The 26,585-nt window shown below is 36.2% G+C and overlaps 1 protein-coding gene and 2 long non-coding RNA genes across 9 annotated transcripts; 2 read left to right on the top strand and 1 right to left on the bottom strand.

The window, feature by feature from the left end:
- Positions 1–5,104: 5,104 nt before the first annotated feature.
- Positions 5,105–24,236, bottom strand: LOC136246783 (uncharacterized). 3 transcript variants are annotated; one of them, XM_066038343.1, is made up of 4 exons: positions 23,744–24,236; positions 13,701–13,748; positions 13,498–13,557; positions 5,105–5,495 (listed from the first exon to the last, which is right to left on the bottom strand). In XM_066038343.1, the coding sequence occupies exons 1-4, from the start codon at positions 24,051–24,053 to the stop codon at positions 5,209–5,211; spliced, it is 705 nt and encodes a 234-aa protein (XP_065894415.1). In that variant the 5' UTR covers positions 24,054–24,236; the 3' UTR covers positions 5,105–5,208. The 3 variants fall into 3 exon arrangements, 2 of the variants coding, with proteins under 2 accessions (XP_065894415.1, XP_065894416.1); XM_066038344.1 differs by having other exon boundaries at positions 13,707–13,748; XR_010696835.1 differs by lacking the exons at positions 13,498–13,557; positions 13,701–13,748; positions 23,744–24,236 and adding an exon at positions 8,086–8,335 and having other exon boundaries at positions 5,410–5,495.
- LOC136246784 (uncharacterized) lies at positions 8,100–15,514 on the top strand. The gene is made up of 2 exons (XR_010696836.1): positions 8,100–8,264; positions 13,522–15,514. It is a non-coding gene; the product is annotated as an uncharacterized lncRNA (long non-coding RNA).
- On the top strand, positions 19,497–21,856 carry LOC136243572 (uncharacterized). 5 transcript variants are annotated; one of them, XR_010694903.1, is made up of 6 exons: positions 19,497–19,948; positions 20,803–20,868; positions 20,950–21,043; positions 21,138–21,187; positions 21,246–21,333; positions 21,711–21,856. It is a non-coding gene; the product is annotated as an uncharacterized lncRNA (long non-coding RNA). The 5 variants fall into 5 exon arrangements; XR_010694905.1 differs by having other exon boundaries at positions 19,497–19,938; positions 21,138–21,333; XR_010694904.1 differs by having other exon boundaries at positions 19,497–19,944; positions 21,138–21,333.
- Positions 24,237–26,585: the final 2,349 nt, after the last annotated feature.

The following is a 26,585-nucleotide window of genomic DNA, read 5'->3' as shown; positions in this document are numbered from 1 at the left end:
TTCATCATTATCTTTCTGTTCTGATTCCATTGCTCTGCTACATACCAAAAAGTGGTTTCAAGTAGTCAACAATAAACAGTTCAGTCTCCAGCTAATTCTTAGCAAAACTTCTTTTAGAAATCCATTCTTAAAACTTCTTGTAGCATTTCTACAGCAATCTTTGCAGAGTCTTTTTAGCAGGGCGATCTAGTGTTATTGTACTGCCTTATTTATACCATGACAAAAGGTAACCTTCAAAGGGCAACACTGAAAATAACCTGAATAATGAACTGTGACTTAAGAAACAGTGAAGAGTAACTTGTCAATTGTCATAGTAGAAATATGGATCATAAAAGATGTCAATAAAATAGTTTATAGCTGAGCTATAAAAATTGGTGCAACTGTTAAAACAACTGCTGGTGTGAAGATTATAATCTATGGTGGTAGCCACAGTAATGTGATAGTAAAATGGCTAAGCAATAATTATTGCTAAAAGTATTTACTTCATGATAGAAAAGCACCAAATTTTCTGTGGAAGTTGAGTAAAGTATACTTACTATAGCTAAACTACAAGTAATAAAAATTTGGTACATTGGGTGATTTGTACTAGTAATAGCATGGGTAGTAGTGAAATTTGGGATAAATACCACGAGTGTTGTATTGGAAATGGGGATAAATTTCACAAGGTGAAGCCGAGTGAAATTTACCATTTCCCAATACAACAAGAGTGGTATTTATCCCAAATTTCACTGCTACCTATGCTATTCCCAGTTAATACAATACTTGCTGCATATACGCATGCTGTGCATTAGCGTTGCTATGTATGCAATTTGTCACTATGTACTAAACACGTGTCAACACTAATTGGCGCTACATTGTTAACATAAATTCTAGCCAATGAAATTGCAATTACAACTTTTTCACTGCTGTCAGTGAAATACGGGATAAATTTCATTGCTACTATTGAGACTTTTGTATGGGCAGAGAAACAGGTATGGTATTAGTTACATGGGCATAGGAAAGAGTACGTACATGGTATGGTACATGGATTATTAGATATAAAATTTTGCTCAAAGTGGTTATAAAAGTAATTATGAAGTTTATATTTGATTGTATGTAGCAGTGCATAACAGTAATTGGTAATGTATTCTGGATCCAGAGGTGTGGTGATCTATTAAAATATAAAAATGCAGCTGTATATGTGACTGGGCCTGCAAAAATAAAACTGTCATGACTCATAACTTTCTATACCATTGTGCTATAGCCACATAATTTTCAGCACTTATTAAACACTTCATTGGCTTTATAATAATAGTTACAGAGTGCAGATACTCTAGATCTATTCCAGCACTGAGATATGTGACCGGATCTGCGAAAGGGGTCTTATAATTATAGCCTTTGCATGTACTTGGTAATGCATAACTTGACTTGTGAGTACATGCAGCCTGAAATTTGGTCACTTTACACTCCAAACACTGCACTATTCCTGGATGTAATTTTAAGACAACAGGTTAAACACATGATAAGGAGTATTACTTGTCAAACTTGGAAAGGCTATAAGACCCCTTTTCGCAGATCCGGTCACATAATTATGTTCTGTTATGTGATGTAGTCTGTGCCCACAAGCCCCACATGCCCTGTTTTCACAGTCCCAGTCACATATGCTGTAATTTGTTTAGTTGCCTTACAGGTGGATCTGATTGTGAAATGTACATGGTCTTTAATATTGAAAGAGCTGGTAGAAAATTTCAAACTGGTAATAAAAAATGATATCATTAATGTCAAGGATGTACATGAAGGGAAGTAACTTTAATTTCATTAGATGGGTGCTGTAGTCACTAGTATAATCATTAATTTGTTGCTTGTCGTTGTTGCTTTTCACAGTTGATGTTAATACTATTAGAAAAGGTATGACATAGTAAACCTAGTAATTTATATGCTTCACCACGAAGATGATGATAATGTGGTTCCCATGATAAGTGTGATGATATTACAACTACTAGATCTCAATGAATTTCTGTTTTATAATAGGTGTGATGGTAGTTCCGATGGAGATATGCTACATCAAAACCATTGCCCAAGGGCATTTTGGAAATTTTCATATAAGGTTATGAAGCCATATCTAGCTGGTCAGGTAGCCTTACAAGTGCATTAAATTACCCTTTTAGATTACACATAAAGATCAAACCAGGAACTCTTTCAAAACATGGTGAAATAAACTGTTTTAATTACTCTAGAAAGATGCCAAAAGTATAGGCACAATTCATGATCAATAGAAATAACATTTGTACAGCATATAACCCTCCACACTTCTTACAGTTGCAACCTAATGACCTGAATGGATGCCTCCCATGATCAGCTTTTGGATCTGACTATCCTTTGCCTTTCAATAAGTTTTATGGCTGCATGTGCCTTAATTATACATTTTGTATTAGTTTTATTTGTCAGGTTCTTTGTGTAATATGATCTTGAATTTTAATGGCACCCTATCTAATATGAAATGGTATGATAAAGCAAATATTTTACAAAGTTTGGTGCTTTATATAGGTTTATCAAAAAGTAAATGATTTTATCGGCTTATTGCTTAGCCGCTCTACTACCAAGAAATAGATTTGTTGTCCCAAAGTTAGGCTATGGTCTGCAATAAAGTCTGCTGATTTATTTTCTTCTCTACATGTAAATAACAGAACTAGTCAAGACTTTATACGTAAGTCAAGAAAATTTCCCCAAACTTGATTTGCTGAATGTTGTATTAGAAGTCATGACCGCTCTATTAGAGTAATTTGATTACACTTGTATACCATGTTTCTTAGTTAATGCTGCAACTTCAATAGTAGCCATACTTGAGCTGTGCCACAACTGATTTTGAAAATAACCAGTAGTGGTCAACTTTGAATAGAAGCCATATCAATGTTTTTAACTATGGTACTAAGGTAATAATTACATAAATGCTGCAATGTGATGTTTAACCAAGTGAAGTATTATGGTATCTTTGCTATTGGTCTTCATGTTACAGGTATTTGTGACTTGGTATGCGAAAAGGGGTCTTATAGCATTGTCAAGTTTGACTAATCATAACTCCTCATGTTTCATCCTATCACCTTCCAAGCCATATATGTTACGGCGATAAGGGGACCAAAAGTTTAGGATGATACCACATTCACAAGTCATGTTATAGGTTGCCAAGTACATGAAATTGAAAAGGGTATAAGACCCGTTTTTACAGATCGGGTCACATTTATCTTTTTAGTTATGTTGTTCAGTACATGATGTAACAACAAAAGTAACATTGCTTTATTGTTCTGTAAATGTAACTCATCAGTACAGCGGATATTCATTCAGTCTTATAATATGTGACCCAGTCAGTCTTATAGCCTGTCGAATTTTGATAGATAATATTTTAAAACTTTCTGTCTGAATATAATGACCACATACTGTAACATTTCTACCACATATGTAAAATTCCCTGGAAGTTTACCTGAATTTTACTGAGTTGTTGTAGCTTATTCAGAAAAGCAGATACACAATGTTAAGCTGGTATATGTATTTTCGGGCTATAAAACTGATTTTGTCAGACCGGGTCACTTATGGCATAATGCTCAATATTAGTAAAGCCCAAAACTAATTTATTGGGAACTCTGTTATACAACGTATGTACAAATACACCAATGGCACATATCCTATAGTGACAAAAACATTTTAATTGAGGATATGTATGTTTAAAGTAATTTTTATATCAGTTAATGGAGGTGTAGGTAATTAATGAACTTTATCCACTATACATGCAAATTGGAAAGCAAATACAATCAATATTAATATGTATGCTATTACTATCCTAGAGAAAGCATGTGCAATTATTTTAATGTTGTAAAAATAGAAAAAATGATTCTGAAAGTACAAAAACTTGTCTTGGAAATGACTGCAATTGTATTATTCTGCAGCTGGTCTTTGTATAAAACAAACTTGTCTATCACACTCCTTTGCTGGCTTTATTTGGCTGCAAGACACACTGCTGGGTATCTTATTATGATATTATTGTATTGTAGTATGTATGACAGCTTCACCAGTCCTTTATACATTTTAGTATACAAAGTATCATAAAGTTTATAAAACCATACACATAGCAACACCACACTGGTACAATAATACACAATGTGTAACAGTCATAGCCATACTACTATATACAGTAGTAGGGATCGTGGATCTTTGGGCTTTCTTGCTCTTCAATATCACCCAAAAACATCTTCACTTTTGTTTCATAACAGCCTGTGGTAATGGTTAAGTATAACAAAGCCAAATAATGTCTTCAAAGAGAACACAAACCTTCCAACAAGTTTAAATGGAATTTAAGCAATTTCTATTGGACTGAATTTTCTACAAATGATGCCTTCAGCAAAGTACAACTCAACCATGTTGATGTCTTCACTGTTCAATGTTAATGTGTTGCATTGGCCTGAAACATGCCTTTCACCAACCACAACAGCTATAGTGCAAGCATCATGATCTTGCCTTTGTCCTCCTTTGTGTCCAATTTATTTTTACATTGTCTCAAAGGTGTTGATTCATGGTAACACATAGTGGCTTTTTTGCAAGTTGATTGATACAAGATTTGTATGTAATTTCCATAGTGAGTGCATTGTAGAGGTCTTTCGTGTACTGCTCTTTGTTTGTAGCCATGTATAACAGGTAGAACATACCTGAAACTGATGCAGAATAGCACATTTAATTGCTATTTCCGTGCTGACAAGATCAATTACAGAAGCACATCTTGCATTGTTCTTTATTTATAACAGGTGGAACAAAACTGAAAACAAAAAGCAAAATAGCAACGTTTCCCAGTAATTGATAGTCAGGGCTTGTATTATGTCATTCTTTCTGTTGGTGTGGTGTACAAAGTAAGAAACAAGTATAAGGAACAATTGGAAATTTTATATTTGAGTAGTGCTAATAGAAATCAAAGCAAGTAAACAAGGACACCTGCACCTATACTAGTGGACATTTAATCCCTACTTTTATATAATATTACTGAATTAGGGATTAAATGTCCACTAGTATATATAGCTGTAGGTGTAAATGACCTCCTTTGTTTTGGTGCTTTCATATTTCTATGATCCCTACTCAAACATAAACTTTCCAATTTTCCTAACTGTACAAAAGTAAGAAATAACTAATCAGTAAATAATTCCTATCTAGTTAATAACATGTTCTAGCTCCAATCTTTACTATAATCTACTGAAGGAATTTGTTCTCAATTTTTGTGGCAAGGACATTATAATCAGCATCTTTTAGCGCCTCCACAACTTTTTCCCAAGAGATGTCACCTTTCTTCAGGTACAGCCTAATCAATGCTTGTTGACATTCTGTCACATCTTTACCATAAGTATTAGAGATTTTCTCTAAGTCTGCAGCAGAACCATCACTTGGTAGGAGATATGTTCCAAATGTTTTCCAGTCAACTACTTCACTTAAATACTTCACAAGGTTAGGATAGTCAGGTTTATCAGATGTACATGTACCTATATACACAATAAAATTGCAGTGTTGTTATAGCATACATAATTGAGAGAATGAAATGAAGTTTGAATTTTAATTAACATATGTGACCAACTCAGTAAAAACCGGACTAGTTCGCACAATTAAATATATATATATATTCACTCACCATTATCTGCAATGTCCAAGGAATGGATCACCAAAGTTTCAGCCTTCTGTGGTGTGTAGTTTTGAAATTACAGTGCTAGAAAGGAAATTGATTTGTACAGTGACTATACTAAAAATAAACTACAGGCGCTTGCATTCGCGGCCATAACTTCCATTTGGATTAGTCTACAAAGCTGGAATTTGGCTTACAATGTTCACCATGGATCACGGATTGGTAGATCAACCAAGGTATAGTTTTAACCTTGCAGTCATTTGCGCATAGGTGTAAGAAAGCAGTTTGGCAGAAGAAATGATGATGATCTTGTTTATACTTACTACATCGTAAACAAATGCATGTGAAACCCATACCGCTGAAGCTACAAAAACCAAACAAAGATTTTCAAACTCTCCATGAGCAGGCAAATAAGATGGTATATAGTTTTAATCGATTTGAGTTTTCCTTCTTCAAGTACTGGCCCGATAAAAACTTGCATATTTTCTTGTAACATGCATAATTTTACAAATTATTTTTAAGGTGGCGCTAAAGCAATAACGCGCATTCTTGACAACAATCTGCTGTGTCTCAACATGGTCTCAATTTAAGACATATTGAAAGCTAGTACTTAATTTTGCATACAAATAAACTACACATACAGGAAATCTATCATTCGTAGAGAGTATAAAGCGTAGAGCTGCTCTCAAACCAATAAATCGGTGGTACTCAGTGGACCACAAAAGACGTGTTATCTCTCAATAACCTCAAGTTTTAGCTCCAATACTTCACATGATGAAAGCATACTATTACAAGAATCATTCTACGAATCAATAAGTGGAAGCGATTTACAAGTCGAAATATATGGCGTTTACAAGCAGATGAGAGCCTTGTTCCACCGTTCGCACCAAGTGAAGAAGCCATAGAATGGATATATGATATACCAATATGTAGAATTATTCAGACACTATTGCTTACCATTCATACGAGGTTTCGTCGCTGTTCAACCCGTGTCTACAGAGAAAAGATAATGTTTGTAACAGGCTGTAAGGTGAGTCGAAACAAATAATAATTATTAGTGGCATTTGTTTTCACGTTGTCAAGGTTGTCAGTTTGTTGTAAAGGTGAGTTACATTCTGCCTGAACTGTGTAACAGCAGCTGCTTGTTGTTTTTGCTAACAACTCACCTGTTATTCATGGCTGTTTTTATGCTTGGTAAGTTTATTATGGTTTTGCGCCAAATTAGCCTGATTGACCACAAATTGTGCAGTATATGGTATGTTACATCATATGTATTTGCTATGGCTTCTTGTGCACGTCATTGCTTTATCGTCACCTTAAATTACGATTTTCTCAATACACATGCTTGTGCAAACTAGACGGGTTTTCGCTGAGATGGTCACATATCGATATGAATTTTTTGTCAATTACAGTAAATGTCAATTACAGTAAAGCCTATGTATTAAAGACACCTTGGGATCAGGACACTCTGGGATCAGGACACCTTGGGACTAATAGTGTCCTGATTATCAAGGTGCCCAGGTCAGTTTACATGTGCTGTGGGAGATCATTACCAAAGTGTCCTCATTTTCAAGTGTCCTGATTATATACATAACAGGTTTCCTTGTAAAACAACTCTTTGCCAATTAATAACATAACTAAATAACGACAATATCATGCACTTTATTCTCAAACACATAATACATGGGCACCTATAATATAATGGAGTGTGTTGCTGTAACATACTACTACACCATTAAAAAAAGCTGATAGAACAGCCATGATACACAACGAATATTAGGCTATTATACAAGTGCAAGAAAAAATGAATTTTCCATATCAATAAAAAGCAATGAAACAAGCCGCTGAGACAAAACACAACTGAATGATTGCATTTTAATCCCTACTTTAGCCATACATCATAGCAGGCTAAAGTAGGGATTAAAATGCAATCATTCAGTTGTGTTTTGTCTCAGCGGCTTGTTTCAGTGCTTTTGATTGCTGCAGTCCCTACTCATATGGAAAATTCCTAATTTTTTCTTGCACTTGTTTGTGTACTTTTTATTGTAAACTTTATTGAATAACTGTATTTAGTAAACACAATTCTCGAATACACAGCTAAACGTTCCTAAGAATGCGGATTTTTAACAAACCGCTTTAAACAACACACTCCTTACCCACAGAAGTATCTTTTCAACTGTTTTATAGTGTGTCTACAGTATTATTTTCCACTAATTCTCTCAACAAAGCCTCAGGGCTGCTCTTACTTTTAGTCACGTAAGTACGGGTCACACCCACTTTCTATATGACGAGATACGTGAGCCTATGAGGCCTACTACGGTGTTTTTGTAGTATGCCTGAAAAGTGCCCTGGGAAAGCTACCCATACAGTCTGTAGAGAGGCGCCATATACAACCAGTTTTTAACTTGGAAAAGAAACCACCTTCGAGCCAAAGCAAACACTCTAATCCTTACGCGTGTAGTGGCGATGTTGAACAGGCAGCAGCATATTCCGAGGTGTATCCCAACATTAAAATCATGTGCTTGTTACTACACGTTTACTCCAATATGTTGGGGCGCTGTGGTGTGCGTGCTTTGATGGAAGCCGTACCCATGAGAGATGGCCACGATAAAGAAGGATCAAAGATAAAACAGTAAGACAGTAACGCACACATCGTAGGTATTTAATATTGTGAAAGGTTTGTTCTCCACAAAATGCGAAGTGTTTCCGCCAAAGAAACAAGGCTGTAGCCGTAGCCAGTTTTCCGCTATGCTTGACTGAACACATCAGGCAGTGTGGCAGTGAGGCAGTAGAATATTCGCTAAAATAATATATTTTTTTTGTTTATACCTGACCAATACTGTGAAATGCCCGTGAAGGATTTCTGAAGATGTTTTTGGGTAGATTTTACTTCGTGGACCACGTACACACCTTCATCGTCCCTACTATACAGTACTACTGTACTGTATGATGTGACCGGGCCTGCAAAAACAGGGAATGTGGGCACAAACTACACCCCGCATCACTCTAAAGGTCATATCTCAATACTGGAACAGAATATCTGCATTCTGTAACTTGAATCATAATGCCAATTAAATGTTTGCCAAGAGCTGAAAATTGCACTGCAATAGCATAATGGTATAAAAAGTTATGAGCGATGGAAGTTTGAAAAAGTAGGCAAAATCATGTGCCCACATGCCACATTTTGCAGGCCCGGTCACATATATAGTACTTAATTTACAGTAATTTAAGAACCTAAACAGCTAAGTGGTGATAAAAATGGTGTGATCCCCAAAAACCAGGATTTTAAAAAGGTGGCAGCCAGTAAAAGGCCACAATGAAGCTAATGCCAATAAATTTTGACATGCATTCCCCTCATTGCTTGGCCATTACCTTTAATTTCACAACACTTAAAACCCTGGGGCATAGTGTTTTTCAGGGCTTGGCTGTTTTGGTATAGATATTCATATTCACTTCTATTTGTGCATGGAAAGAGCCAAAAGTGGCTGCTGCCTCCTTTGGGGCTTATACGTACTTGTCACTACTGCATTAACACTTTTACAAACTTTTATTGGTTGCTTACCAGTTTTATCATACAACTGAGCATCACATACCCAGCTGTTACTCAGAGAAGAAAGTCCCCAATTGATTACCTATTCACCATCTCATTCATGTGGTTATGGAGAGTTTGAATATCTTTGTTTCAGTAGACCTGACGGTGTGCATATCACGTACATTTGTTTACAATGTGGTAGACGCCAATGAAGTTATTTTTCATATAAATGCCAACATAATAATATTATGTGCATGCGCAAGTAACTACAGGAATAAAACTATACCTTGATTGATTTATCAATTCATGGTGAACACTTTATGCCAAATACCAACTCTGTAAACCAATGCAAATGGAAGGTATGGCTGTGAATTTACGTCACTGTAGTTTATTTCCAGTATAATTGCTGTACAAATCATTTTTTTTGTTCTTCTTACTGTCTGGTGCTATGCTACTCGCCATTGCAGACTGAAACTGTGGTAACCCATTGCTTGGACACTATTATGATGAAACTAAAAAGAAATTTGGAAGCTGTGCAAGCTACGTGAATTTTTGCTGAGACAGTCACAAATATAACGGAGAGTAAATGGACATTTGCCATACCAATAGCCTATAAATATAAGAAGGGTAATAAGGAATGGATATAGCTTAGATTTGTGGCTTATAATTCTAATAATAGCTGCCATTTAGTTTCTAGGAGATACTACTGAATGTACTAAATCAACTTCCCTCCAATTAATTAGCAATAGTTGTCAGCTTACAACACTGTACAATGTGTAGAGTTGTTGAATTAATGTAGCATGTGATTGTACATTTATTAACTAATAGCATTGGTACCTGCCCTACGTGCAGGACTAAACATTTTAATGCCACAAACAGACACCAAGCATTAAACACCATGTAGCTAAGTAGCATGCATTTTTTAAACTTTTAAAATATGAAGTTTATTTTGTCTGTGGTTTCGACAGGAATGTAGCTCAATTATTTAATGAGATGTCCCTGCAGTGCCTTTAACATGTTGTAAAGGACAAACAAAAGCATTGGTACCTGCTTTACATGCAGGACAATTACATTGGGAATTGGGCCTAGCATAAATGTTATAGTGTGTGTATAGCATGCCTGTTAGTGCATGATCCTTATGCCTTCTTTTAACTATGTATAGTGAAATAATGAACATGCAATGTTAGTTAAACTACATGAAAGCTAAGGCAATACCTACATGACAGGAGGTGTACACATAGCACATTTTCAGTATGCTATGCAGTAATGTTGTAGTAACACATGTTGCCAAACAAACCCCACACAGGTGTTTAAACATTATCATAATTGTCCTATCATTAAGGTAATGTATGATCCTTTAAGCAGATCTAGATCTAAAGTGAAAGGATGTAAACAGGATTAGTGAAGTAGTTGTGCGAGGTAAAGCAATTGCACACAGAGTTCCTCAGTGTAAACTATGGTATCTGCATGACGCCAGTAGTAATATCACTTTTCAGATGCACAGTAGTACCTGCCCATGCAATCATGCAATTACGTTGTTTCTTTTCTACACCAGTATAATGTCATACAGCTGCAGATTAAGTACATGTATGAAAAAAACTTTTACCTAGAGACAGGAAAAACACATGCACTATGTTGGCAATTCACCTGCACTACTACAAAAGTGCTATAAGAGTCCCTATGATGAGTATGTGTGCCAGTGCTGAAAAACTGTGAGCATAAGAATATATGGATAAAAAAATTGTATGGAACAGACTGGTAGAACAAAAAGCTGCATCAAAAATTCCCAAAAGTGAAAAAGGACTATAAAAGCGTGTATTGATTTGCTACAACAAAACACACTTTGCCAGATGACCTGTGGATCACACCATAATAACAACCAAGCATTAAACATCAGTGCCATTTATGCCCTGCAACATGATATGAATGGTGATATTGGCATTTTTAATACCACTATCTTGCAAAGTATACCAAAATTACTCCAGAACTGCAGTAGCTAAACTACTGTAGTAATGCAACACACAGGTGTGAACAATGTGGATGGTTCTAGTAGTACCTGTCATATTATGTAGGCTATACGTGGAGCATCATTTGATATAATGTCTTGACCACAAAAAAAAACATTACTTTATTGGTACCTGCCTTACAATGCAGAAGTTGCCATATTGTAACAATACTACACTCCCTAATGTTCCCTTTACTACACTACAACCTGTACCTATTGTTATCACCTCTATAACCTCCTTAAATTTACACCACTACTATACTGTATGATATATTGAGCAAGCTAGCTACTACTGACTGTTATTACCTATTGTCATCACCTGTACAGCTACTACTAACTGTTATCAACCAATGCAGCAGTGGAGGACACCTGCATAATCTGGACACTTGGTAATGGTCCTAAAGTATCCCTTAATATGTAAACTGACCTGGAAAATCAGGAAACCTTGATAATCAGGACACATTTGGTCAGTCCCAACTACACAGGCTTCACTGTAGAGTGAGATAAAAATAGCATGAAAAGAACATAACAGAAAATCTGTTACCAAAAAGGCTGCCAAAACGAAAAAAAAAAGTAGTAGCAAAAAATGTTGAAGAAAAAAAAAGCTGCAACCAAATGGTTTGGAAAAGGAAAAAAATGAACAACTGGGACTTGCACTCACGACCTCCCGGTTTCAAGTTTTACGCTCTACCACTTGCACAAAATCTCGCTTGTGATTACAGTGTTGTTAAATGTTGTTTATAAAGGCATGCTTAAGTTGAATGGCAATAGGTGTTTACTTGCAGTTTGCATGCGGTTTACAGAAAAAATTCAGGCGAATTTTTGCTCTACACTCTTGCACTAAATGCGCTGTAAACCACGAACGACGGCAGCTAGAGCCTTCATTTAAACGTTAGGTTATTCCTGGATGATGAGCGCTTTGTTTGGTGCCAAATCGCTTTGACACGTGCAGCAATTGGCGAGAAGAATGTGTGAACTCAAATGGAATGCAGACAGACAGACAGACGGCTTTTCAGCCTTATATATATAGATTTATTTAATATCTATTTGAAGTGTCCTATATATACCTTGTCTTACCTTGTATGATTAAATCTGCACATAACAGGATATCAAGGTGGGTGCACACAAAGACTACACATGTTTTTGGGACCCAGATGCACTTTAAAAGAAGCTGTCAGGGATATTGTTAAGAGTGGTGTACTACACACATATACCCATCTCTCACATGTACAAAATAGCAAACAAGCAATCCCTTTAGATACTGTCATTAACCAGTCACACTTACTCAGTAAATATTTGACTACCTGTTCACTACTAGGTGCTGACAGTCAGTGCAGGCAAATCCAAGACTATAATTAGTCTTCATGTTTACATCAGCTTCTATGTAAGCCAATAATAATGAACACATTTATATTCAATGTACTGTGTATCGAAACTACCTGTTTTTCATTTGTCCCAATACAAAGGATTGCAGTCCTGGATCACAATGATGGTTTTTGTAATACAGTGGAACCTCTCTTAACAAACTTCCAGAATTAAGGACACAATAGAAAAAACCTCCATAAAAGGACAAAAAAATTTGGTCCCACAGGTCTGGTTAATACATCTTTTACTTCTGAAAGAGGAAAACCTCTATATTACAGTAAAAAGCAGCCATAAATTCTGGGTCCCAAAATGTCCGTAATAGAGAAGTTCCACTGTAATTACAATATTATTCAAATAGCGTGTCAGCTCCATATTAACGGGCAATTTGTATACATCCATGTTTTGTGGGATAATGTGTTAACGTTGGCACTCAAAGCTCCATCTTGATTTCATTCTCTATGTGAGACATCAATACAGTGGTCCCTCCATTATTGGGCCCTAGGTGTGTTCGGAAAATGGAAAAGTTCGAAGCCCATACTTTTATATACAGAGCTCAGTTAAAATATTCTAATAGAACATACACTTTAGGCAAAATATTCTAATAGAAAAGTCACTTCCACAGTTTGGATAACAGGATAATCGATGGCTGGATATAGGAGGGACCACTATAGCTAGCTAGTACTTGACACTAGGTCACAACTGAGTGGATTGGAACAATAGAACTAAATAGAAAACATCAAGCTTGGGACATTGCCTTACAGGCCAGTTTAATGACCATGATGTGTATATAATATTAACCTTCAGTAGTAGTAATACAGTGTACCTTAATGATACAATGCAGTATTGCAGCAAAGACTTGAAATATTACAAATATTTACATAATTTTAAGGCAACATCAAACACATACTTACCGGTTAACAATATTGCATTATTGTAATGTTATGTAGATCTAACTAACATTACCTTTTGTTTTCTTTCTGCTTTTAGATTTAGCCTTTGATCCATCATCAGAGTATTCTTCATCTATACAATATCACAGTTTTACAATTCTAGCTAGAACTACAATTCAGTTATACTAACAAACATCACCAAGAATTACCAACCAAAAATTAGAAACATAGCAAGTGAGGATGTATGACTGAGTGTACGTACAACAATAGACTTGCCATTACTCGTATCAGGATTATTCTGTCTTTTGCTCCCAGTAGTCTTTCCTATATTAAGCACAACAATAGTCACTGGCATTACAAGTTACTACCAGCTCCAGTTTCCAGTATTACACAAATTTAACTCATTATTATGGTTTATGTATACAGACGGCAATGCCTCTTAATTTGAAATGAGTGTAGCTCATTAAAGATGTTGAGCTGCTGGAGGACTAGACTATGACACATATGTACATTCCACATCATCATGTCACAAGTGATTCAATACTGGTCATTTTATAAAGCAGGTCAAAATTGCATAATGATAAAGTTGATTTGAAGCGTAAAGTTGAGGGAGAAGATGAGGAAAAATGTGACATATGTGTCAAGGAGGGAAAAGCAGTAGCTTTGTGTCTTGATTGTGTTGCCTTCCTGTGTGAATATTGTCATGAAGTTTATAAGAATTTGAAGGAATGTCAAAACCACAACATTACTGAGCTGGTTGAATTGCAGTAGATGTACACAAAGCCCCAAGACCTGACATAGTTCCTTCATACTTAGTTTCACAAGATATTGCACCTATTCTAACTTTTATTAACAATGCTTCATTTCATCATCTGACTGAAAACAAGCATATGTTATTCCAGTTCACAAAACAGGGAACAAAGCTCTTAGCATCTAACTACCAAGAAATATCTCTAACTAGTATCAGCTGTAAGATCATACAGCAACTAACCCACTCCAATCTTTATTCCCATTTAGAATCTCTCAGCAACATGGCTTCTGTCGAAGAAGATCTTGTAAACCCCAACTCTGGAGTAGTCTAGTATGAACTGACATTATCTTCTTGGACTTATCTAAGGCCTTTGACAAAGTGCCACACCATCATCTGATTGGATCTGATTGCATCAAACTGATTTACTACGGAATCTGAGGGAAAACGTTTACTTACCAACATGTTGTCCTTAGTTAAATTACTAGTGATTCACGCCTAGTTACTCTGTCATTCCTCAGGGTGCTATCCTTGCTCCCCTGCTATAATGACTTGCCATTATTTTAATGCTAAAGTTGGTCTATATGCTGATGACATCATTCTGTGTTCTGCTATCTATTCTTTCACTTCACTTTAACATGATGTTAGGTGCACTGGACCACTCAATCAATCTGAAATGAATTTTAACCCAGAGAAAAATGTATAAATATTATTATATGTATGAGAGTTACTCGTAAATGAAACCCTATAATTTGCAGCTATACTTTGAATAGCATCTCCATCCTAGAAGTATCATCAAAAAAACATCTCAGGATAACAATTACAAGTGACTTATCATAGGGTACCCATATTAACAACATCACCTGTATCAGTGAAAGTATTCTTACAAAGAAATCTGAAATCCTATCCATCTCTTCTCAAGCAAAATGTTATAAAACCATGGTACGACCAATAGTAGAGTATGCCATCCCAGTCTGGTCACCTCACATGCATAAAAATATTGAAAGACAGAGAACAAGATTAATAACAGGTGAATATTTTCACTTCGGTAGTATAACTAACATTCTTTCGGATCTTAACATCTTTTATAATCTTGAATGTACCAGAAGAGTCATTCGAACAACCCAACACAGCAATTTTCCCCCAAGATCAATCAGGCTATGAAACTTGCTATCTAATGAACTTATCCAACAACCATCATCATTTATCTTCTCAGAAAGTTAACATCGTAGTAGCAAAGTTGGCTCTTTTAATCATGTATTGTATAGCTTAGTTACTGTAAGTGTAATGTATGTAACGTAATGTGTATGTGCATTTATCCTCAAACTGAGACAACACATTATTTAATAAAAAAATTTAAATAATACAGCCAGGCTTATTTTCATACCTCAACTCTCCACATTACTGACAGTTACTGGATCATGGAGCTAACTTGCATATAATATGGTGTAAAGCAATTGCGCATGGTTCAGTTCAGATGTTGTCATGTATAATTGTCCTTTGTGACAGTTTTTTATTTGTAAAATTATGCAAATGCTAATGTCAGTCACAAATCATTCAAAAAATTCTTAGCTAAACTGCATGAGGTAGCTATACGAGTGCAACAATCTTGGAAAATACTCATTATTTTGTTAATCAGACAAATTATAATGGTTAAACCTTTAATAAAAGAGAAATACATGCGGCAATGAAAATCCATGTGGGCATTGATGAAAAACAAATAATCAGTGTCCTTACTGTGACAGTACATCATTCTATTGTTACAAATTTGTAAAGCTAGTATGACCAGACTCTTTCTCTTATTGAAAAGGGTTGGGCACAGTGAGGCTAGCTACTTATACTGGTAAACAATATGCTACTGGTCAGGAACTATATAAACCAATGAAAAACTTATGAAACACTCCATGAAAAATGAAGTTTAAATTGGTAACTTTCGTTGGTGGATTTCATTGATATAACGTTTATTTGCTTTTCATAAATTAATTTTCAGGCCCGTACGCAGGAATTTCAAAAGGGGGGTTCTAAACTGAAGCAGTAGGTGATACCAGACACAGACAAAGGTTTAATATTCAATGTCCTGAGAATAGCTTCAAATTGCTTAAATGCAGAAATGCATGCACTGATTAAATAAACTTTTCAAACATCATTGTGTTAACACAAATTCCTCTCAACATGGGCTCATCGCACACTAATGCAAACAAAAGATTAAAATATGGTTGGAGTGCATGTACACTCCAGCATTTCTAAGACTGCTCAGGGTCATTCATTTCTGCTATAAGCTAAACCTTACATTTCACCATTGTCCAAACATGGATGATAACCACAATAAGGTTAATATGAAAACAACTGACAGACTCACTTGCAATAAGCCAGGCTTACTTGTGTTATAGTTGTTGTTATAGTTAGCAGTCTATCAGTCACAGTGTCCAGGGTGTAACTAATCACTGGACTGGACTACTGGACTGGAACACTGGACTGGACTACTGGACTGACATATTTTTTGGTTTTTACACATTCAGAGGTTGGTTTTATTGAGTTTTGCTAGTCAAGAGCCTTCAGAAAACTTGCAGTCTGCTACTAAAACGATGAGTGTGAGGAGTGGAGTAAGCAAAAACTGACTTCCAGTGATTTTTCTTCTATTTATTATGTTTGTCTAAAGTACATATACCTTATCAGTATGCTGCAGTGAATGTGCTAGTTATGGTTAACCAACAATAACATCTTGGAGATAGTAGCAAGCTTGTAAATTTGGTCACATATTGTAGCAGACCAGCACATGTAAGAACTAATCCACCCCAAAAACACCTTCGCTGTAAAAAAAGGTGCGTCCAAGAAACTACAAGTACCTGTAATCCAATATAATTAAAAACAGCTCAGTTGTAGGGAAAGACTTCATGAAAGTAAAAATAACTGGTAACTTAAAGAGCTGATATCTGGAGCGGCCAAGAATCAAACTACTTATACAAATTTTTTTTAATCCGTGATAAAACACCTAGCATTGGCTGTAAAAAAGTGCACCCATGAAAGTAACTGGCAATTGAAATAGCTGATATCTGAAGCGGCCAAGAATGAATGCTGATATACAACTAATTGGAATTAACAAAAAGTTTAACATTGAACCTTTATCTTTCAGCTGTGTTCTACATTCACTCTTGCTGCATCATAAATTGATTTCTTTTAACTCTAATTGGCTGGTAATTTGGCCGCCTTTTTTTAATATTCAGTGTATAGAGCAAAAAAAAGGCGGCCAAATTACCAGCCAATTAGAGTTAAAAGAAATCAATTTATGATGCAGCAAGAGTGAATGTAGAACACAGCTGAAAGATAAAGGTTCAATGTTAAACTTTTTGTTAATTCCAATTAGTTGTATATCAGCATTCATTCTTGGCCGCTTCAGATATCAGCTATTTCAATTGCCAGTTACTTTCATGGGTGCACTTTTTTTTACAGCCAATGCAAGGTGTTTTTGCATGGATTAAAAAAATTGCATAAGTAGTTTGATTCTTGGCCGCTCCAGATATCAGCTCTTTAAGTTACCAGTTATTTTTACTTTCATGAAGTCTTTCCCTACAACTGAGCTGTTTTTAATTGTATTGGATTACAGGTACTTGTAGTTTCTTGGACACACATTTTTTTACAGTGAAGGTGTTTTTGGGGTGGATATCACTCATTTTTGTTATAGTGATAGTCTCACTGGTGGAACAACAAAATTGTTAAAATGGTAACATTTAGATGACTGATATTTGGAATAATATTATTATCTTGAAGAGTCAAACATGTGCACCTGTCATTGTGTTTGACAAAGGCATGCACATTACAGACACTGTTTACACTGTAAATTTGGAAGTATGAGTTTACAGTGCAGAATAGACAGACTGTTCTATTAGAGTATAGATCTATGTTTACTGTGGCATTCATTTACTATTAACAAAATTTTACAATATCTCATCTGTGGTAAATGCTTTAGATTATGCTCATACTTAGCAAGTGCCTAATTAGTTCACAATTACTACACAGCTGGCCATTGACTGTTCTATTAGAGTATATTTATCTTTTTTTATAATATTATTTACAAAATATATCTGTGGTAAATACTTCAGGCATCTTATGCTCAAACTTAAACATTAACTGGGTGCCTAATAAATTACCAGACAGCTAGCTATGCATAATTTTGACTGAATTCATAATACAGACAATTTATTGCACAAGCACTGATGGATGGTAGTAAGACGCAATGCTTACCAGCAGCTATAGTGATTTTACTTAGTTCACTGTAGCTATTACACATAAGTCTCAGATTACATTTCAAGTGTTTGTGTGTTGTGGCACTGTAGGGAAATACTATGCATCTCTTCATCTCAATGACTGCAACATCATCATATTTAGATCAACTGTTGTAACTGGATTGACAGGTGTACAGATTTTCTAGTCATATAGAATCAATAAAGAGGGATCAGTAAAGAGGATGGAGGGAAACCAACAAGACATCTGATAACTGAACAATAACTATAGGAGGAACAGTCAAAATGCACTTAAATAAAACATCTCAATTAATATTTAAAACTCTTTGCTGATACTATAACCATAAACTCTGCTCTGGCAATTATCTTATCATTGTGTAGAACATTATATAATTTGATTCTTAGTGTGTAGCTAGAGCCTTAGGCCTCATAGTGCATGGAATAGCAATTTATACTGGCAGATAAAAGAATACCTTGTATACGTAACCTGAAAGCTAAATACATAAGTATAGCCATTATTATCAAGAGTCCATGCAAGCATATAACAAGAGTTCATTTTAATATGGGACTTTAACCATCTTTTGGACAATGTAAATATAGGGCATCAGAGCCGGTACAGTAGATACAACCAGTGCATTGAGATCCTAGCCTTTTTGGCTGGAATTAAACTTTCAAACTTGAAGCGAATTTGTTCACTGAAGGACTAAAAGTTGCAGTATACTTAATTAAAATTTTCAGAGGGAGTATGCCCCAGAGGCCCAGACTATATAGACCAGTTGACTTAGTCTTAGCTACCACTTTCACCTTACTCTGGTGCCCCTGATGTATCAGTAACATATAATAGAGTAGCTATTTAAAAAAGCTGGGCAAGCATTTGCCCTACCATCATGCGTTCTATGCGACCATGCATATGCATGATCACAAAAAATTAGCAGAACACAAACAATCCTATATAGCTAGGCTATAGTACACATGTACCGCATTGCTGTGCTATGACTAAGGACAAGTACCACACAAAACTGACAATTATCACGTGATCTATTTAGGTGAAGTCCCTTGGAATGCCCCAAGCGGACACACGTGATATGCGGTTTTAATTAAAATTTTCGTTAAAATTGAACTAATGTTGTTTAAAATGGCCTCGAAAATGGCAGTCCAAGAAGGAGAGTGAGAGAGAAGTAACGAAACTACATTAAGTCTTATTGTAACTGGATTTCATTTCATGGTGAGGTGTACTTTAATGCAGAGGCCGTACACCGTTGCTGAAGTATGAAAGAATAAGAGTCTGGAGTGGAGGTTAACGAAACTGATTAGATCGAGGATTAGATCATCGACACGCACTGATTAACCGAATTTACGGTATTTTAGAGTCTCGCCAGACGAAAACTCCTGGTAGCTCCACTAGCTCGTATTATCTCATGGCGAGATTGTTGACAAGGTGTACGGACCAATTACCAAAAAACCGTGGCTATCTTGTCATTTTCCACTTACACCATCATTAGAAGTCTTGGAACTTTGGCTGCAGGTGAAAGTCAGTAAGCGAATCTGTGTCAGATATCAATGTTTATATGAAAAGTATACCCATCATGAGTCACATGTTCTGGTCTAAACTACTGAATTTATGTACAGTGAAACATATGAAGAAGTTTGCTGCATGACACAGACATTATTTTGCTTAATCACGGAACACTGTAATTTTCACAAACTAACCTGCAGAACTAATTCACAGTGCTTTGTTCCATTGTAACACTAATGTAGTGAAGGTTAACATTGGCTGTCAAGACATTGAAATAGATCAGAGCGTTCCTTTCCAAATATCCGGCATTCAATTTGCCATAGAAAAAGTAAGTGATTTTCAACCTTAAAATGACAAGCTTAAATTTCCTCTGATTTCCTTCTGCTATAGCTCATCTTAATCGCTATTCACTGCTCTTTCCAAATCTGGTTCGAATCTGAGATATCTATCACGTGTCATGGGTTATTATGCCTTTTATTGCATGACTCCAAAACACGGTCAGTTTAGGCCATTTTGACAAGCCAAAATTTCCGTGAATTGGACTTCGTTTGGCATCATTGTACTTGCAGAGAGTTGCTCTACATGTATCAAATTCAGAAAGTTACTAAACAGACTCGAGATAGGCAGTACACGATAATTAATTAAATTTTTAATAATTTTTCAATTGAAATGTATTGGACATGCCTGTTCTAGATGGAATTTTTGCCATGAACAAAAGTATAGCAAATGTCCGCAAACTTCTTGATATGCCTGTCTATTCAGGTCTCTGTGTAACAATGTCAACTGTTTAAACAAATAAAATCCCCAAATGTTTATTTTGTGTAAAAAGTGACAAATTTTTTGCATTTAATGCTCACCTATCTGTTTTTACAGGCAATCTAGTCATTGTGATTTACCCACCAACAGTGGATGTGGTTGTGATACTTAACTCTGAACCAGGTAGGACCCTTATTAGTATTGTGAATTTCGGATCAGTTTACATACAGAACTCGAGGAATTATATGGTGTTTTCTTTTGTAGTGCTCAATGTTGTGATGTCAAAAGGTGTCATGAATTTCTACATGATTAGTTGATATTGTACTATCTCATATGATGGTAACAAACTAATACCCAGGTCAGTTTACGTGTTGTGCATATAGTATTAATGTTTTCCTAGTACACAGATTCTTGGTATATTGTATGTATTAATGACACCGTCGGTTTTGCAGGCGCCATCTGGTCATAGCAGTTCACGTACTAGCAGTCGGATGTAGTCATGGTAAGTCACGTTTGACCAGGGGAAAATGCTTGCTTGGACTGGTATCTTGTGTTGTCAGAATACCAAGCAAGATGTGTTTTGTGGTGACCACAAGCCCAGCACTAGTGATAATTGGCCAGTTGTCTGATTAGCAGCTTTGACTTAAGGTATGTGCACAAGCTCACAGCAATTGCTTCGTAAGTTGTACTTTTATGCAATAGTGTAATTTAATGTTACTTAAGATCAGGTATTGGTTGTAAAATGAGTTAAACAATATATCAGGCATTTGCTTAGCTTAAAAGTGGGAATTGCGACAATTGCAATCCTGAATTTCCTGTTGTATAGCTAAGAAATATATTTAAAATGTACATGTAGTACATTCTGTTTGGTGGCCACTTGTTGTTTGACAGGTCTCCTCGTGTTCATGTTTACATACTTAGGCACCAAACACATTTACGTTACCTCTGGTACACCATATTCACTTATAGCCTTGAATATAATTTTTAATGTTTAATACAGTGCCTGCATGCTTTTTCTTTTACAGGGCTCACTTAATCTTGTGTCATCATGAAGACATCTAAGAAATGATCACTTGGTGTTAAACTGATGTTTATTAAATTTTTGTTATGTGTTATAGCACTGTTACATGTTTACTCTACTGCAAAAAATTTTCATGAATTCTGCAGCCATCTTATCTACAATTAGAATTGCCTTATTAGTAGCTGTCACGGCAGTTCACACTTCCACGGCAGTTTCACACTTCCACAAAGCACCATCAGCATAAGGCGGAGCTTGTGTTGTGGCTTTCATTATGTATGTAATGTAGGGAAACAAATTTTTGTCTGGAATGTGGTTTGTGACCGTGTACATGAGTTTTGGTTATTCCACACAACTTGCAAAATATTTCTTGTATCATAAGTGGTGCATGGCACTAAATGGAGTATTGACTAACGACCTTCCCTAGTGTTTGTACGTTCTTTTATCACGCTTTCACACCTTATTTATAAGACATCTGCCGATTATAAACGCTCGCATGGGGCGTGGCACTAAATGGACTCTAAAAGATTTCTGCTTAAAATTCCTTCCCTAGGGAACTTATGGGTCTGCACGCTTTCACAACTTGTTTGTCAGACATTAGGGCTTGTGTCCACATTGTGTCTTCAAAAGTTATTGTAGGGATTAGAGGTTTGAATGGAGAAAATACGTGTAGGGCCAACCAGAATTAGATAATGTCAGGCAAAGATGGCTGGTACAAACACGGGTAAGATGACTGGTATAACGTGACGATACGTGTAATACAAGGTAGAGAAATAAAGTGAAATATGTCTAAATACGGCTATATTTTTTATTTTAGCAAGGTCGCAAGAAAACGACGACTAAAGATTTTTTTATTACGTAACCCAATACAAATCCATTGAGAGATGTTGCATAATCCAGGGCTAATATTGCAAAACCGACCCTACACGTAAATAACTCACAGTAGTGGCCGCGTCTTTTAATTGGGCGTGCGCTTCGTAGTTTCTTGGCCACGCGCCTCACTACCATGAGTCTTGATTAATCATGATAGCAGAAAATACCTACAGTTGTACAATGAGTTTGTACATTGCATTTATGAACGAACTTAGCTACAGTAGTCTTAGGAAGGATAGGTTGTGTCCCAGGGGCCTGAGCTACTTAGTTCAAGGATACAGTGTATCATAGGTAGTACAAATATAGTAAAATGATTTTTGGTTAGCTATGCTAGACATTACAATCTCCAAAACACAATACTAAGAAGTGTATAAATGCTGTAGAGCATAACAAGTAGTGAGAAGTCAGTTTTTGCTTACTCCACTCCTCACACTCATCATTTTAGTGGCAGACTGCAAGTTTTCTGAAGGTCCTTAGATAGCAAGACTCGACAAAACCAACCTCAGAATGTGTAAAAACCAAAAATATGTCAGTCCAGTGTTCCAGTCCAGTCATTAGTTACACCCCAGTGTCCATCAAGTCTGGTGCTCATCATTGCTATTCTGGGCTCTTATTAGAAAATATTTAACAAAGTATGATTGAAATTAATCGAAGTAGCTCTCAGTGCAGTATGGTCATGAATGGCTCGATGGATAGCTTTATTAAGATACTGCATGTAAGTAGAATAATAGAAGCCTTAGCGATAGAGAGAAAACCACTGTCTGTATTAATTCATGCATCATTAAAGTGGTTTCTATGTACACAGATAACTTTGAAGCACTCAGTATGGTTAATACCAGGAAGCCACACGCGGTCCAGCTGGTAGAAACCATGGAAGGCGTGTAATGAGTACTAGAACACAGATTATAGTTGAAAAGATTGTTTTACAGTAAAAATAAAATTTACAGTTTAAAATAGGGGGTTTGACCGAACCCTTTGGGTACGGGCCTGATTTTCATTGAGTTTTCAGGATGAACATTCTGTGAAAATGCAATTTCATATTTTTTATGATCACCGATGAAAGCTACCAATGAAAACTTCAGGGTATTTCATATTGGTTTAGCTCCAGCAGTGGTACATACACATTCTTAGCTAGCTAGATACTACATTTACAAAATTAACACGTACTTAATCCCTGGCCCATTTTGCTCTTTATTTCTATAGCCAATTTAGCCACAGCACCTTCTGGTCCATCATATGACTGCATTGTGGTGAGGAGTTTATCAAAGTACAAGTCAATGTTACGCTTGATAATATTGTCCAGAAAATAAGCTGACTTCTCAGCCTCTGTTTTCTCTGCTAGCATAGAAGCTTTCGAGTTTCCATGAAAGAAATCTTCCCTATCCAGCATGTTTACAAATGTCACATCATTCATTGGTAAGCGTAAAAGGTCAACTTGATAATGGCGAAATGTTTCAGCTGCAGTCATCGCAGCCATGGCCCTCCTTGGAATCCTTGCACGCGATCAGGCGGATTCTAGTCGCGCTTTCTCAACTCTCAGACGAGCCCTCAAATCACTTTCTGACAGGGGAGAACGGTCACATCAAACCAGCTCCCAACTCCTTAGCCACTCCCAGGTAGCAGAGCTCTTCTCGTGTATATACGATGCTGACCACACCTTTTAATATATATATTTCAACTAATTCGAACTATAATGAACTGGTTGAGATTGGCCTGGGGGCGTGGTGTATAATTGTAATTGTAATTATTTTTTTAACAGGGGATCGGATCCACTCAGTAACTGAATACTGATTTTCAGTGGAGCCCTGTAAAGATTAAAAGTAAAATACAATATAACTAAATACAATGATCATGAAGTGCATGCTGCTTAAAAACAAATAAATCACATCTAGTACACTAGTAACACCTGTACACATACTACACATTCCTTTGTTGTATATGGTATGTGTAGGAGATGATAGTTTAGGTTTTCTCCATTATTAACTAAATAAAAGCTCATTATAAAACATGATCACATTCCCTGTATATCACCTTACAGCAGCGGCGGAGGAAGTAGTTGATATGAGGGGGGGCTCCGCTGGGCTGACCCAGACTTATTTCTGTAGTTTGGTAAGGTGAGACCAAAAAAAAAAAAAAAAAAAAAAAAAAGGTCACAACTAACTGACAAGAGTTTTCCACCTCACCAGCTACCATTTCTAGCTGATAAACTACATAAAAATCCTTACATAGCTCGCTACACACTGACTACTTTATTAGAGTGACTGCTCTATTAGAGTATCTCGATCTTTATCACGGTCTTCAAGAAAGATAATTTCGGTGTGATATCATTCTGAGGGGGGGCTAAGCCCCCCCTCAGCAGACCGAAGGGGGGCTTTAGCCCCCTAGCCCCCCCCTTTCCGCCGCCTATGCCTTACAGGATATAGCTAGCTACAGGTTATTCAGAAATAAAGCAAGTTTAGTGGTTGACCCAGATTTCAAGATGAGAATCCTGAATGTCTTAATATTTACATCAGGGAAAGAGCTGAAAATGTTATCATCTACGTATGCACACAGTAGCTTGTACAGTGAAGCATACAGTAGTATGATACATAAGCCTTGTGCACATATCATGTATCAGAATCCCAGTACAGGCTGATCATGAGATAACACCAGTGATTAAAACAAATAAATCACATGTAGCTACACCTGTGCACATTCCTCTGTTGTATGTGATATGTGTAGGAGATGACACTTTAGGTTTGCTGAAAGTTTACATTTGCTTTAGTGTGCAATAGGCATATTCACTATATGTATCGGAGAATTATTGCATCTTCATTGTTGCATGTGGTGACTATTCCATATAGAGACTTTTAGCTGCTCCTATTGTAGTAGCTGTGAGGACTGACACATATCCCAGCTTGTGCTTCTCCTGTAGTATGTTCACGTTGAGCTGAATCCTGAAAAACAGCTGTGGATTTTTTCTCTCAATAGAGTTAACATTTCAGCCAACCAGATTATTATTGGTAACAGCAAAGTTGTCAACAACAGACACGTACAGTTTGGCTCCATTACAAGTTTGGGAAAAGGCTGTAATGGACATTGTACTTATATGGCTTCCCATTATATGGCTTCCTCATAGGATATGTATTGTGAAAATTTGATTGGCCGTAAATATTATGTCAAACATCTGAACAACAAGATTTTGAAATATTTTTAGTGGGTCACGCAGTACTACAAATCAGCCAAATTTCAAGATTGTGTGTAATTGCATCCATGAGTTATTAAATGTTTTTGAGGATTCAGCTCAACGTGAACACACTATATTCATTCTCTTAGGCTATGTTGTATTATTATTATTACATGCACGTACATGTTCAATTATTTTGAATGTAAAAATGGATTCTTCTATAGGGTAAGGTAAAGATGGTACACATAGCTAATTATTATACTCTGTATGCACACACGCCTGGATATTTTTCCAGGGCTAATATATGCTTCCTGTGATCACAAGTTACCTTAGTACTAATAACATCTAGTGCTCCTGTAAGATGAAGCTATCAGTACTAATATTAATGATGATGATGTGAAGAAGATAATTTTAATTTTACCATGATACCAATACCATACTAATAAGGATGAATCAGGATGAGTGAATTGATTACATGTACAGGTTTAGGTGGCGCTGCATGGGTTGCTGAAACATCCCCTCAATAAAATGAACTATGGGAAAGCTAGTTATAGCTACACTACAGGTGCAATTGCATTCTATGCACACATGGTAAATAAGAAAATGGAGAGAGCAAGAAGGGATCTCTTCTAGGAGTTAAAAAAATTGGGTCAAAATTATATTGCAATCTAGTGGTAAAGATGCTAAAACAAAATAATTACTTTATTAACTACTCCAATAGAATATCTATCACTAAAACTCTTCTAAGCTATAAGGTACAAAGAATAGTGTGTGAGCTGAGATAGAACTATCTCTTCTTCACCAGAGCATGTATACTGCTATCTCACCATTATACCAACATAC

The sequence above is a fragment of the Dysidea avara genome, chromosome 2 (assembly GCF_963678975.1).
Source record: "Dysidea avara chromosome 2, odDysAvar1.4, whole genome shotgun sequence".
Classification (NCBI taxonomy): domain Eukaryota; kingdom Metazoa; phylum Porifera; class Demospongiae; order Dictyoceratida; family Dysideidae; genus Dysidea; species Dysidea avara.
This window is presented reverse-complemented; position numbering and strand designations above follow the sequence as displayed.

Excerpts from the sequence above, each read along its gene's own strand:
- LOC136246783 (XM_066038343.1), bottom strand. The coding sequence starts at position 24,053 with ATGGCTGCGATGACTGCAGCTGAAACATTTCGCCATTATCAAGTTGAC. Across the intron at positions 13,749-23,743 it reads CAAAATGGGCCAGGGATTAA|GAAAGACTACTGGGAGCAAA; the intron begins GTACGTGTTAAT and ends TGCTTAATATAG. Across the intron at positions 5,496-13,497 it reads AAGCAGAAAGAAAACAAAAG|GTACATGTACATCTGATAAA; the intron begins GTAATGTTAGTT and ends TTGTGTATATAG.